Below are 14,553 nucleotides of genomic sequence, written 5' to 3' on the forward strand. Positions count from 1 at the left end.
ACTATATTTCTGTCTACTTACAAGTAATAACAGAAAATCAGCATTAAGCGATTGCAATAAAACTAAAAATAAACTAGCACAGTATAAAAGCGGTCTTACGATCTAGGTAGGGACTTTATGCAAACGGCTTACAATATTATATCTGTATTTCGATCAAGTAGTGAGAATAATGGATTACTTCCGATGTTATGATAACCCTAACTTTAATATTCGCATTTAGACCAGTGAAACCGTAAAAAGACTGTAGGATATTCCTTTCGCTTAATTTAAGAAAGGAAGTTGTTTAATGCCAAAGAAGCGACATTACATTACAAAATCTAAACAACGTAAGTGTATATTTTAATGAAACTGTATATTCACACCAAAATCTAATGGTCTGTTCGTAAACATAATCTTAATTTAGCTCACGAAGTATTGAAATATGAGTGAGCACCCTAAAAATTAAAAGAGAATCGATAAAATAGAATAGTGCTAGATGAAATCAGTGATAATATCAAAGTCTTCTTCTATTATGCTTAATTATTACTTATACGTCACGGAAATGCGATAGAAAATCTAATTCCAGATACACATGCAGAAAAATTTACTAGTTATTATTATTACATCAAGTTATATCAAAGCGATTGTAAAACAATGTCTGTAATCCTTAAAAAACAGATTAGAGTAATCGGATAATCCTATATTGCAATAGTATGAACATGTTTAAATTTGAAAGAACTAACAAGAACTAGCGTGTACTGTATTATAATCTAATTTATGAATTGCTCATATACTGAAATTTTTTATGACTGGAACTGTGCTGTACTTCTTTCAATCAATATAAATTGCACATCGTGATAAATATAGGATTCTACTAAAAATTCTAGCGAGTATCTTTTATATATTACTCCGAATTAACTACTTTTACAAATTAATCTTATATCATTCTATTCACCTTATTTAATTATGTATGATATCATAAGCAAATGTAGTTATTTGCAAGATCTGAACATCAATTTAAACATTATCTTATTTTAGGAATTGGCCATATCATAATCATTTAAAGAAATAAGCCCATCCTTCAATCCGCAAAACAGATTGAGTAAATCAAATTAAATCCTATATTACATTATTATAGTAGGATGATTTTCAGCAACCACGACGCAATATTGGCTCAAGGATCAGTCAACAGTTCATTTGAACGGACAATTTACTAGTATTGTTGATATGTGTTTAGTAGATATCATAAGTATCGCTACTATTTACATACGATAGTTCAGAAACCAAGAATATATCGCATACATGGATTCTCTTTTACGAAATAATAATACCTTAGTTGGACGCAATACAAATTAAGAAAAGGTAGCAATATGAAGGATAGTAATTTTAATAGTATTAATCGATTATTCTGCTCATAACATCGGTTCGACTTCGTAGTACACAATCCAGCTTCTTTACTGAACTGTAAACTAATTCCATGAATCGATAATATTATAAAGATTGAAGTATTTTCAGAAGGGAATAAGCTGAAAGTAATAATAAAGTATCGCCTTTTCCCTCGTATTCATATTTTTTAAGTCTTTAATATCATCTTAAATTCGTGAAACGAACGTAAGACTCAATAAGGGAAACTCTTACTGTGAAAACGATACCACCCCAATACAAAGCTGACTCAAATGGCGATTGATTTAGAATTAAAAGTATAAATTAAAACTTTTCACTGCCAGTAACCAATAGACAAAGTGTATGAGTATCCGCAGTTGCGATATTTGCAGGTATTAGTACTTTTGTTACTTTCCTTGTACTTTCTTAGAACTAGTTTGGTATGGCGTAATTTTAACCTGCACTTTTTTTACGACTAGAGTTCATATTAAAAGAAAATTCTAATTATTTAAACTTCCTTTTTCGGTAATTATATGGATGAGAATCAAAATAAAATTTAACGGGAAAGAATAAAAAGTTATTGGTTGAAAAGCTAGCAAAATTTTCAATTCGAGACGTAAACGACAATATCCAACAGTAAGGATCGATTCTTAAGCTAAATATGTACGTATCTCGAAGCTCTGCTAGAAAGTCATATTGTGTCAGAATGTTGAAACGTAGCTGTAATTCTTCGAAGACAGTCGAAAAATATGGGATTCTGAGTACTCTATACGTCTCACTGACTTTCTCAATTAGATTCGACTGTGTCTAACAGACATTGCAAGTAGCTAGATATGCAGAGAAATAATTTGCATAGAAAAGTACGTTATCACATAGAGCTAGATTCTATTCCTAAACTTTTATGATAGCGTAACATACTTCCATACATATATTATCTATATCTAACAATTTTTTTCTAAATCAAACTACATTTTGATTGTATAAAAGAAATAATTCAATCTAGAAGCGATACACTATGATCGCTCTTTCTCGTTATTAGCAGCTAGCTACCCAGCTATCGTGCAACCGGCTATGCCATATTACTGACTACAATAACAAAGACTACTATTTTGGTACGCTATCCTACGCAATTCATTGCTGATTAACCCACAATTTACAAATATCACATATTTACATCGGAGGGTAAGAAAAAACTACAAGGCAATTAATACTACTTCTACAAGGTATCTTTACCGAGTTGAAGGAGTAGATGGGAGAATAAAAGAAAATTTTTTACTGTACGTGAAATTAAGTAATATCCGTTAAATCCTTTCAAATCAGTATTACCTACAGGAAGATTTATCTTTGTGATTTACGGGTGAGTATGAAACAAAATGCCTTAGAATGAGCTCAGAAGGGAAATTGGACAGAATGTGTTACCGGTTAACATATTAACACGCTTTGCGGATAGGTAATAATATCTTAATAGGTAATTACAGCTATTGATAGCCATGTTCAATTGCATATGTACTGAAATTGCCAAATCAAATCTAAGTTAAATCTACCCGTTTACAATCTTAGCGATGAATGCTATCACCTAACAAGGTCAACCTATGCCGTAGCTCAATGGAGTTAAATTTTTATGATGCTAAGAAGCCAAAGTTCTGTAAATTACATACACGTATAACACTCTTACCAAGAGTAAACTTATTTCCGTTGAATCGTTGTCCGGTAATGGAACATCCATAGCAAGGACGACGCAATTTGCCACTATTGTTAATATAACTAAATATTCGAAAGGAGTATATCTGGAGTCAAGGAAACTTATTTAGAATCATAATGAAATACTAGCTAAAACCACGGCCAATAATGCCCTTTTTAAACTATGCTATTTGATTATTGCTGATACGAAGAAAGCGAAATAACGTAGCTGTTTATGTAACTTCTACAAGTACCACTACATGTGAAAGACTGAGCATTATGTGATATCTGTAAAAATTTAATAATTGAAAATTATCATGGATCTTCGTGCGCTAATAATGATTACGCAATTACTAAGCTAGATAGTTATATATTAACTTATATACCTTATACAGAAACATAAAACATGATATTACGTAGTATATTGAGTAAATTACCGTACCTTCTTTAAAAATATTACAGCTAAAGTAAAATTAAATTGGGGTACTAACAAATAAAGTATTATTCTACAGTTACAGTAAATGTAGATTATATACATGTACTGTTAGAAGATTTTTTCATATATGAAAATATCGCTTTAAATGCATTCAACTATGAGAGCACGGAGCAAGCATCAAATTATATTCCATGTATTGTAATTTTCGATACTAGAAAGATAGCACAGAAACGTAAAGCAGAGAATGATTTGTAACTGATATAGTATAACGCGTAATTAATCTTTCGATTTTTATGCGTATTATAGTGCTTGAGTATTACGGCACGCTACACAAGCTATCTAAATGTGTAAATTTCACTACAATGATTATATAATTGGGACCAAACAGAGTAATTTACTGAATCAAATTCGTATATTTTCATTAAAATGGAGTATAATCTATTAGTGAAAACTCCTATTGTAACTATTATGGTTTTAAATGTTAGAACTAGAGAAAAAGGGATTACCGACAAATCAGGTGAACAAAATCAGTTAAAATTTAATTTATAAACTGTCCTATTAATGGAGACTTGAAAGCAGATTATAACAGTCACCCGTATTTGGTGTAATTCATGTTAAAATTTTACGTTAATACCATAGGCGAATACTCAACAATAAATCCAAGTCTATCATCTGCTAAAGAATCATTAACATTAAATGTTAGTCTATAGAAAGGATATGTCCAATCGACCAATTTTTTGGCATATTTTCGAAGTAAATTGTTGGCCGGCAAACAACATAGCGATTTATCACGATCATATTGCCAAATTCGACGAAAATACGCTCGGATAATTCCTTGCTGTTTATTAGCGTTATTAGCAGCAATTTTTTCGTGTACCAGGTGACGCACGGTTTCAGATAAGTTATTCGTCTTTAGTGTTACCGATGAATTAAAACTGCTGCTCGCCATATTAGAGACGATTGAAGATGATCGTCAAATTGACTAATGAAACATGGATCACTTAATTCAGTGGTAAAAAAATTAGCCAGCCCTCAACTACCAGCTTTTTACTTATTTCAATGTAGCTATAATTGTTCAAACCACGATTTCTATCTAAATTATTTCAATTTATGATGTTTCGATCGCCAGATGAGTGTTATCGACGATACAGAAGTTAATCGCAATATCTAGGATCAAATTACGAATAGGTCTTGAATGAACAGCATCAACAAAATTACATTTCATCATTTACTATTAGGGTCATTCTTGTTTTGCCACAAATTACTGATGCTACTAAAGCCATTATTCTATAATGCCAATCTTGCAAGCCATTGGACTTTTTTCATAGCATTTCCATCTAACTTGATTGACATGAAATACTCTTGATGTTATAAGCAGAATCGAATCTTTATATGGTTAAGGTCTCTATATCCTCCTGTTTTTCTTCAATGAAAATTGAAGATGGAATTTTAAATTAAAATGTTCAAATTGACACCAAGTTAATACTAATGCCGTTGTTCCACCAAGTCAGCAAAGTATAGAATGCGAAAGTTGACGTAAAATGAGAAGCCAGAGAAAGATCGTAGTATGTCGTCAATGAAGAAGACAAAGTTGATAGATACTAACAGTTAGTATGCCCACGAATGATTATGATAGTAACAAAAATTGTATAAAATCCTCTATTCTTCCTTCAATTTTTATCGACAGCTTGACAATAGATGATTATAATTACTTATTTGGTCTTGTATTTTTTTTTACTCCTTGCATACTGGTATTGGCAATATTCCTATAAAAAATTGATCATTGTATACGATACGCTTACGCTGCATATCTTTTATCAATATATTTAACCAAGTATGCTATTGGTTGGTTCATTTTATCTAATTTATAAATTATACATGCATAGCACGCTATATAACTGTAAAATTGAATGCATACGTAAGGATATCAAAGCATTGTTTTCAATCTCATTTTTTATTTTATTGTTGTCGTTATTATCGTTGATTTTAATTTCTATGTTCCTTAGCTTTCACTATGCACATCGATTGGGACAATAAAAAGGATCAATTAGTGGAAAGTATCGCCTGATCTACGTCGAATTCTCAAGCACTAATAATATCATTAAAGGACCTGTATCAAAGTGAGAGGCCGGGAGAAAGAGGGATAGAACTAGACAAACGACTGCAGACTCCAATTTAGGTATATTGAATCAATGTCTTAATGAAACACCTGTCCTTTAACGAAGTCGATTTTAGTAGGACAAATAAGCAAAACAAATTGAAATTGAAATGACAATAACAACCTTGGCAACAAAAGAAAATGTTGTCTAGCCTCAAGTCAAATAGTTGATGGAATACCATCCCAAGTATCCCTACAGTCGTGCTACGGTGTTTCCAGTTTTGAGAGCACCGTTCTGTACGTTACTGTGCTGTACAGTACTGTACGTACACAAGTACTGTACTGTACTGTACAGTCCTGTATGCCAAGTTATTGCCAACTACTGTACTGTACTGTACTGTACATCCCAAATTACAGGTTCCTACTGTACTGTACTGTACAGTACATGCGCAGAGCAGTGTTCATTCAGAAACCATGGCGTCCAAGAGCCAGGAAGAACTTGCAGTAAGATTTCAAGATTTCTTACTGCGGTCCAGCTGTCCCGCAAAGATATGAGTCAAAACTATGTAAGGGTATTGCACGTCCAGTACACTGTATAGTACTATACTGTACAGTACGTATACAGTACAGTGTACTGTACAGCAGTACTGTATGCCAACTACTGTACTGTACTGTACTGTACAGTACAGTACAGTACATCCCAAATTACTGGTTCTTACTGTACAGTACATGCGCAGAGCACTGTTCAGTCGGAAACCCTTGGCGTCCAAGAGCCAGGAAGAACTTGCACTAAGATTTCAAGATTTCTTACTGCGGTGCAGCTGTCCCGCAAAGATATACTGTACTGTACAGTGCATAGACAGTACTGTACAGTACAGTATATCTACAGTATGTACGGGCATTGTACAGTACTATACACTGTACAGTGTACAGTACGTAAAGATATAAGTCAAAACTATGTAAGGGTATCGTACTGTACGTCCAGTACACAGTACAGTGTATCTTTGCGGGACAGCTGCACCGCAGTAAGAAATCTTGAAATCTTACTGCAAGTTCTTCCTGGCTCTTGGACGCCATGGTTTCTGAATAAACACTGCTCTGTGCATAATCCGTAGAAAATACGTTTCTTAACTCTAAATTCCATCTGACTCCTCTCGGAAATGTCGATGAGTATCGCTACTGCAGATGAATTCTTAACGCAATACAGAGCTATTTCAGCTAAACTGAAGAAGTAATGCATGTGATAGGCTAAGTTGATTTACAAGAATGACGTCCAAAGTTGCTTTCAGTAATTACTTTTCATTAACTGCAACTTATTATGTCACCTATAGGCGTTTCATGAGGAAGCCAAATGTATCTGAGGCAGTTGAACAATTCAGTGAGTTTACAGTTCATGACTTAACCAATATGTATAAACTATGTTGTACTGGAACTACAAAGTATACATGCGTATTTTACGCGTACAATAGAAATTTCGTTGAAAATTTCGACTTTGCTTTAAATGAAGCAAGCTAATGCTTTGTATCGATGCAATAGATGCTCTAGCCAACGATATGAAATTACAGAACAGTTACCCTTATGCTGCTCTCTGCTACTTGGCTATTGCTCGGTAAGTATAGGAAGACACTCTTAGACCTATCCGATATATTATCATTACCTTGATGTTTTTGCTCAAATCCAATTTAAATTTAGTAAAGAGTTTATTTAATAACTTGCAATAGATGTGAATCAATGGCGAATTGTTTTACTGCAGAGGCTGAAGCTTTAGTCCAGGCGGGTTAGGAGAATATTTGCAAAACTATTTATTTATATACCCTATGACTACGAAAGATTCATTATAAGTGTACTACATTGTAAGAAATTACTACTGTACATACTAAATTTCGGTTATAATGTTTATACGTTCGACTAAGAGTAGGTAATACCGTAACTATTAGAAATATCTCTGCGGTTTGCAGTTAAATATAATATACTGTTAGCATGGCAGCTTACAAAATAAATTGTCTATCGATACTTCTCAAAGAGATAAAAATGTCGGCATATTGCCATCCAAGAACTTCAACAGTTTCATTGTTATCTGAATAATATTATGATAAATTACAGTATTTAAAATATAATTGAAACTGCGCGAAAGACGATAGCCTATATGCTATCCATAACATGAATGCATTATACTCGTACTTTTTCTAGTGAACTACAGTACAACTTACCCAATCTAACAATGGCAATTAAATTTAGCATAGTTGTAGTTGCACTGTTACATATACCCTAGACATGTAGAGCGAAATAAGATACTACTTTTGCATACTAGAAATCTTACCATTAGTTTTACGTTTTCTACTTCCTCGATTATCTAAAGCTATATACTGTACACTTTCCAATAGCTGCTATTGACTCAAGATCATGTACTCACATTTTGTAATTAATCTGTGCCCTGTCATACTTTAGCCCGAAATTATTTTGAAGCCGAGATGGAGAATGCTAGAAAACAGTCTCCTACATTTTACGAGAATTGTGCTATGGCAACAAACTGCTATAATACTGCTATAAAGGTATCTTTGCAGTAGTAATTTTTGCTCTTATACTACTTGCAGCGTGCAAGTATTGTATATGACAACATAATAATAATGCATTATATGTGAATTTGATTAGTCTATATGATAATTTTAACCGTACAGATTTACTGCAAGAATGACCAAATTGCTTTGGCAGCTTTTTTATGTTTGGAGCTTGGTAAAGGTTTACAGGTGTGACAAAGTCAATTTTATGAGCGCTATCGTAAAATAACTCCCAAGAAGGATAATTTCGTTGTCAATATTATACTATATAACAGAAATTGAATAAATCAGTCGAAGCGATTGGTCACTATCAGAGAGCGGTTGAATTACAGCATCAAGTGGGTATTGTTTTACTGACCGGATTATAATTACATTACTAGCACAAATGCTCGTATATTTATTCTCAATTTCACTCGAACATAGAATCCGCTTGATGTTCTTACTTCGATGGACTATATTGCTTCTTGTCATATTGAAACAGGTAAGCGGATAAGTTTGCAGATGTTTTAAACTTCATAAAACTCTGATTCAGAGAAAAATTTCTCTATCGACTACAGGAGACTTTGACAACGCTTTAACCGTTTTGACTGAAATGTCTTATTTAGCGAAAGAAAGAGGAGGTACAACATTGTAATCAATTATAATTTTATAATCAAGGCGATAAATTGGAGGATATTGCTACAGTATCCAGCATTAATAACTATACTATCATTAAAAGCACATTTTACTCGCGACATTTTACTGTACTTCTAATATCTGATATGTTACTGTAAGTAATATACTAATGTAGTTTAATACTGTTATGCTGTCAGTAAATGAGTTCATTTTACAATCGCTTATGGTGGTCGTATTTTGTTCTAATAAGTTAATATGTAATGGAAAAGAGTTACATTTCTTTCGGTAAAATTTCATTCGAATTGTATTTGCCCACATTTTACTTTGACATCGCAATCACATTCTAAACCGCCAGGTAACTTGTTTGACTGATGATGCGACGCAGTGTCACCAAGGCCCCGATATTATTTAACATACAGTACTCGACTGTGTGTAACGCGCCGCATAGAGGGCTTAGCCGCGATCGCATGCAAATGGAAAACTTTACATTCAGTGCCCTTATGCTTGCGATGCTGATTTATAAACATCTTAGCATCGTAACTTACCAGTGCTTCTTATTAGGTGGTATATTACTCCTTCCGAGAAATTGAGATTAAAGCACTTTGGCCTTCATAATTTCTTGAAATTCTAGATTTTTATAAAATAGCAATAGCCTGTGTACTCTAAACCCGTAAATTTTCGTTCGATCATGCTTTAGTATAATGCAGATATCTCTTTTCATTGTTTTACTGTATACTATCACTGAAGCAGCACAGTAGAATTTTAACTTTGTAAGTAGAATCTCCGAACTGAATTCTCTCATATGATTGCCTCCTTCGTGAATTCTGTAATGCACAGTACTCTAGCATACCTTCTTTATCACCACACGATATTTCAGATTTTTATGCTACTAATCAGTACTTATAATATGTTCGTATAGAATAGTCTTAGATCGCATGAGCATTGTCGTCTTTTTCAATATGAACCATCCTTAGATTCATAGGGATGGGAATAGATAACTTATTGTAAATGTTTATAGATTACATAATTTAATTCATGACTAAAAGCCATAATTACTACATCTATTCTGATAGGTATCAAGCGTGGTACTGTTTCTCAAATACCGGGTAAAGAAAACGATGAAATGATAGTATTAAGAGCTTATTAACATTTGCTATCTTATTACCTTGTTGATACTTTTATAACTTAAGAAAAGATTATATTTTTCAATCATTATCATGTAAAGGTGCGTATAAAGACATCTTGGCCAGATGCGAAGTTTCTAGAGTTCTTATCTTGTTGTTGCTACAGGTATGTGCTATATCTATGAACATATTTGGTGTGACAGGTATAATGACAGTTGTGTATTAATGCTACTATAATTTCTCTAGCCCACTCCACAAAGAATTCGGCCTGAACATGCTAATGTTCTAGAAAGATATTCGTGGGAATCTAGTGATGAGTCCTTACAAGGTATTGCTCCACGTTAACCTGATCTGAAGAGCTTATTCTTAGTGATCGTAAAAGGATAGCCCAGTCAGCGAATCTAAACATTCAATTTCTTTGATTGTAAACATTATAGTCCCGTATTTAAAAGAGGATTTATTCTTACTACTTCAGTCACTGGTGGTATGTAATATATCTGTAACATACATAATATTAAATGCATAGGATGTGATAGACTTTGCTGTATTAGGTGTAAATTGTATAGTTGTGATTTTTACTCTACCGATAATTTCATATGCGTATATTTTACTTCTAAAGATGGCATACCAAGCTAATGATATTTTGGCTGTCCGAGAACTACAGAAGGATCTCAGGTACAAGCATTTCTATATCGGCATTTTTAGGGCCTTTTGTTGATTAACTCTTAATTTCTTACAACTTTAGTGCTTTACTGACTGATGAACAAACGCATTTACTACACCTAATTATTATGGAAATATCCAATTCTAAATATGATATTTAAGCTAAATATCTACCGGTCCAACGGGTACTAATGTTGTAAATGAAGAAAGATCCTATTTGAAGATTCATGCATTATTTAGTTGATGATTTTTCATCTTCCCTTCTAAATTAGACTAGCGCTGAGAATGATTTCAGGAAACAAGTATGCTGAAATTGATGTAAATAATAACTTTATATCCTAAGTATATTGATAATATACTACAAATGCTCTCATTGCTTTCGCATTGACATAACCTGAATGTATTATACTACAGACGCATGGATAAATTCATTTCATGTCGATATGCTATATAAAGACAATGAGTTTTGTATAGGTAACAATCCCTAATTAAGATATTGCTATTTTAATTTGAATGTGATACATGGATATAGTAAAACTTACTAGCGATAATTGCAATATTCGCAATCGCTTGATTAATAAATTAAATTTGGTAAATGGACGAATAAAACGAGTGCTATTTTTTTTTTTATTATTATCTAGCATGCATATAGACTACTGTAGTTATTATACAGTATATTATTTGTTTGATACTACAGGACTTTCAGAATTACTATTTCCATGCCGATATGACACTGTTAATAATGAATGATATACTGTATAATTATATACAATTGACCTCGAAATGTCTGAACGAGCAAGTAGAAAGTACCTCAATCCTCAGTACAAGTAAACAAGCAGTAAAATAAACATTGCTGTACTGTACTGTACAGTACACACCATGACCATGACTTTGTACTGTACTGTACAGTACTGTACACTGTGTACAGTATTCTATAATACATTACGTCATCCAGTGCGGTACTTAGACTTGACCTGCACTGACTTACTAAAGAAAGAAGACTTCTACATGCTGTAGAACTGAGAAAGCTTCGGTTCAAAAGTAAGAAAACAGGTACTATCTACGACCAGAATTGAAAGCTGACAAAATTTAAGAACAGTTCAGTGATACAATCATGGATTAGTAACATACCGTAGTACTGTCGTTATTAGGGCCCTATCTTGATGATCCGTTCAATTATAACTGGTTGAAATGAGTAAAGACTATTTTTAGCCGCAGATAGTGGCCGTAATGCTTGTTGTCATTCGCCGGATGGTGCTAGGCCGTGCCATACAGTACTCATATATTTGGCTAAATACAGTACAGTACTGTACTGTACACCGTACAGTACAACTTTGTCATACAGTACATGATAGTCACAATCTGTGCACTGTACTGTACTGTCAATTTCTCAGGATCCGCGATACTGTACAATACTGTACTGTACTGTATGAAAACAAAGGAATTACAGTACGTACTGTAGTGTACAATGTACAGTACAGTACAATACAGTGTAAAGTACAGTGCAGTAGCAGTGACGAAAGCAAGCGATGAGTTAAAAATACTGCATTGATGTTTTTCGCTTGCAAGAGTCTGGATCCAAGTCAAGAAACTGAAAAATTCATTCTTCCTGATATCACACTTTTCCCTTTGCATAGAATCGAAAATTAATTATAACGTAGTCCTAAAAGAATATGTCTAGCATATTCTCCTCTTTAACTTCAAGCACTTTTGACAAATTATTAGGTAAGCGGTGAATGGAATGGATTACTAGGAGTTGACTGTAATGATCGGTTCTGCCTAAGATTACGTTTAGTACCAAGCAGCGACTTCACATATCTAGCTTTGGCGTACAGTATTTTACGGTCAATTTGTCATCGTCGAGTGTAAATACCAATAGAATTCGATGTGGATTATATCCATTAATAATGCTATAGTTTGAATCCATCACGGTTTTTTCAAAGTTAAGGAATGTCGGTAACTTCCTACACTATACAGTATCATATAGACTTTTTTATGACGTGAAATAATGTACTCTTATTAAACTATCAATGTACAGTATATTGCACTGTTCTAAACGCCACAAATATTTTAGCAACCTGATAATGTCATTAATTTGTCTATCATTACAAAAATGCAATCGATTCACATGTGGTTACATTTCACATTTCATCAAAATAGATAAAGCTACCAGTCAAGTCAACCTAGATCCAGATTGGGAAACTATCCTACAAATTTGTGACTCCATCCGCCAACGAGACGTTACGTAAGCCTTTACCATGCGTTTTAGCATTACCTTGTTGAAAAATTTATGATACTAAACCAAAGAACGTCAACGATCATTCGTATAACTAGACATAGCAGTACACCTGATAATGAAATACAGTGCATCATTGTAAATGATCTTCCTTTCCCAAATGCTTTCAACGATAAATGCTATTTGACGGTTGTTTGTATATAATTGAATAAGTACACTGCTATTCTACTGTACAGTATGTTCCAACAGCTTAATTATAATTATGAAAGCTGAAATTTTTCGCATCTCGGCTAAATCAATCCAACACTTGTGATTTATGGATAACCCAAATTGATTGTCATAACTACTTGCCCTACTTTATAGTCAAAGCTGTCTAAAACTTGATTATAAATCGATCGAACCGATGTCATTTGAATTCTATTATTTAGACCATCTAATTTAAAGTACAGTATTACAAATGTGTTTTTCTAACTGTGTAGATAGTTATATATGTGTTTCTTTTAGTTACTACAACGTAGTTGATTCACTTATGAAACCTGTAACTAAATGTCCAACTTCTTATAATCATATTTTCATAGGGCAAAAAATGCAGTAAGTGCTATAAAAAAGAAAATTCATGACAATAACCCTAGAATTGCCTATTTTTCGCTTGTGGTAAGATCTATACTAATGACCTAGTCAGTTATTGATACTAAAGATCATTTAATTGAACTGTACTAGACAACAGTCAGTAAGTGTATTTTTTAATTTCCTGGATCTGTCTTAAAACTAGGTCTTAGAGGCATGCGTTAAAAATTGTGGTTCACCGATTCATGACGAAATTGCCAGTAAAAACTTCCTTGATGATATCAGATCACACGTTAAGGTATTTGTTACTACATCACGTCGACTTCGCAGATAAAGTGCAATAACACTGCCTGATTTATTAGCTAAGATTTTGCATACGTTGAATATCTCAGATAATAATCGATATCGAATTACCTCAGTTTTTCGTTTCTTCACTGTTTAGTAATGTCAAAACGTATGCGTGTGCTAATGTAGTCATGAAAATTTTTATGAAAGGCTAAATAAGTAATTGTTAATATTCTTAATATCGGTAGATAGCTCCAGAAAATGTGAAAGACAAGATTTTAGAATTAGTACAGAGTTGGTCGAGAGCTTTCGCTAACAGTCCTTCATATACATCATTTCAAGATACGTATAATATAATGAAGATGGAAGGTTTGTAAGCCGTAGTATCTCATGAGAAGAAACGTTTGAACTAACGTATTTTTTAAATATTTACACGATTAAATTATATAGGTCACAATTTTCCTCCTGTTAAGGAGACAGACGTAATGTTCACATCAGAAAAGGTAAGTACAAGCAAGAGATATGATACTTCGGTTAGTTTCTTGTAAATCAAAAATACCGCAATTACACACTAGAAAATGCAAAAACGAAGAACTTGTTATGGAAATAGCGATTCTGTTAATACTTTTATCTTCATCTCTATTAGGCTCCAGAATGGACTGATGGTGATGAATGCCATTTGTGTCACGTCAACTTTAGTCTAATTCAAAGGAAGGTTAGTTAAGGAATGTTTATATCGCAGCTACCGCTACCGCCGGTGCTTTTAAATTAAATTAGAATTTACATTTTCGTGTAGCATCACTGTCGAAAGTGCGGTCAAGTCTTTTGTGGCCAGTGTTCATCCAAATCATCAACAATCCCACAATTTGGTATTGAGCGCGAAGTACGTGTTTGTGACCATTGCTACAATCAGCTTAAGTCGAAACTTT

The 14,553-nt window shown here is 33.3% G+C and overlaps 2 protein-coding genes across 2 annotated transcripts; both read left to right on the top strand.

Annotated features, from left to right (window-relative positions):
- Nucleotides 1-6,736: 6,736 nt before the first annotated feature.
- Nucleotides 6,737-10,878, top strand: TRIADDRAFT_53007 (uncharacterized protein; the record flags this gene model as incomplete). Its single annotated transcript, XM_002109175.1, has 15 exons — nt 6,737-6,807; nt 6,908-6,954; nt 7,113-7,185; nt 7,298-7,353; nt 8,025-8,128; nt 8,255-8,323; nt 8,410-8,472; nt 8,558-8,615; nt 8,692-8,754; nt 9,823-9,855; nt 9,975-10,039; nt 10,120-10,201; nt 10,311-10,357; nt 10,493-10,548; nt 10,809-10,878. The coding sequence occupies 15 exons, from the start codon at nt 6,737-6,739 to the stop codon at nt 10,876-10,878; spliced, it is 957 nt and encodes a 318-aa protein (XP_002109211.1).
- Nucleotides 10,879-12,620: 1,742 nt separating this feature from the next.
- On the top strand, nt 12,621-14,543 carry TRIADDRAFT_20773 (uncharacterized protein; the record flags this gene model as incomplete). Its single annotated transcript, XM_002109176.1, has 7 exons — nt 12,621-12,781; nt 13,351-13,426; nt 13,545-13,637; nt 13,873-13,993; nt 14,075-14,127; nt 14,271-14,339; nt 14,421-14,543. Coding segments are annotated over 7 exons (696 nt in total), but the record flags the coding sequence as incomplete, so codon positions are not given.
- Nucleotides 14,544-14,553: the final 10 nt, after the last annotated feature.

This window comes from Trichoplax adhaerens, genomic scaffold (genome assembly GCF_000150275.1).
Source record: "Trichoplax adhaerens TRIADscaffold_2 genomic scaffold, whole genome shotgun sequence".
NCBI lineage: Eukaryota > Metazoa > Placozoa > Uniplacotomia > Trichoplacea > Trichoplacidae > Trichoplax > Trichoplax adhaerens.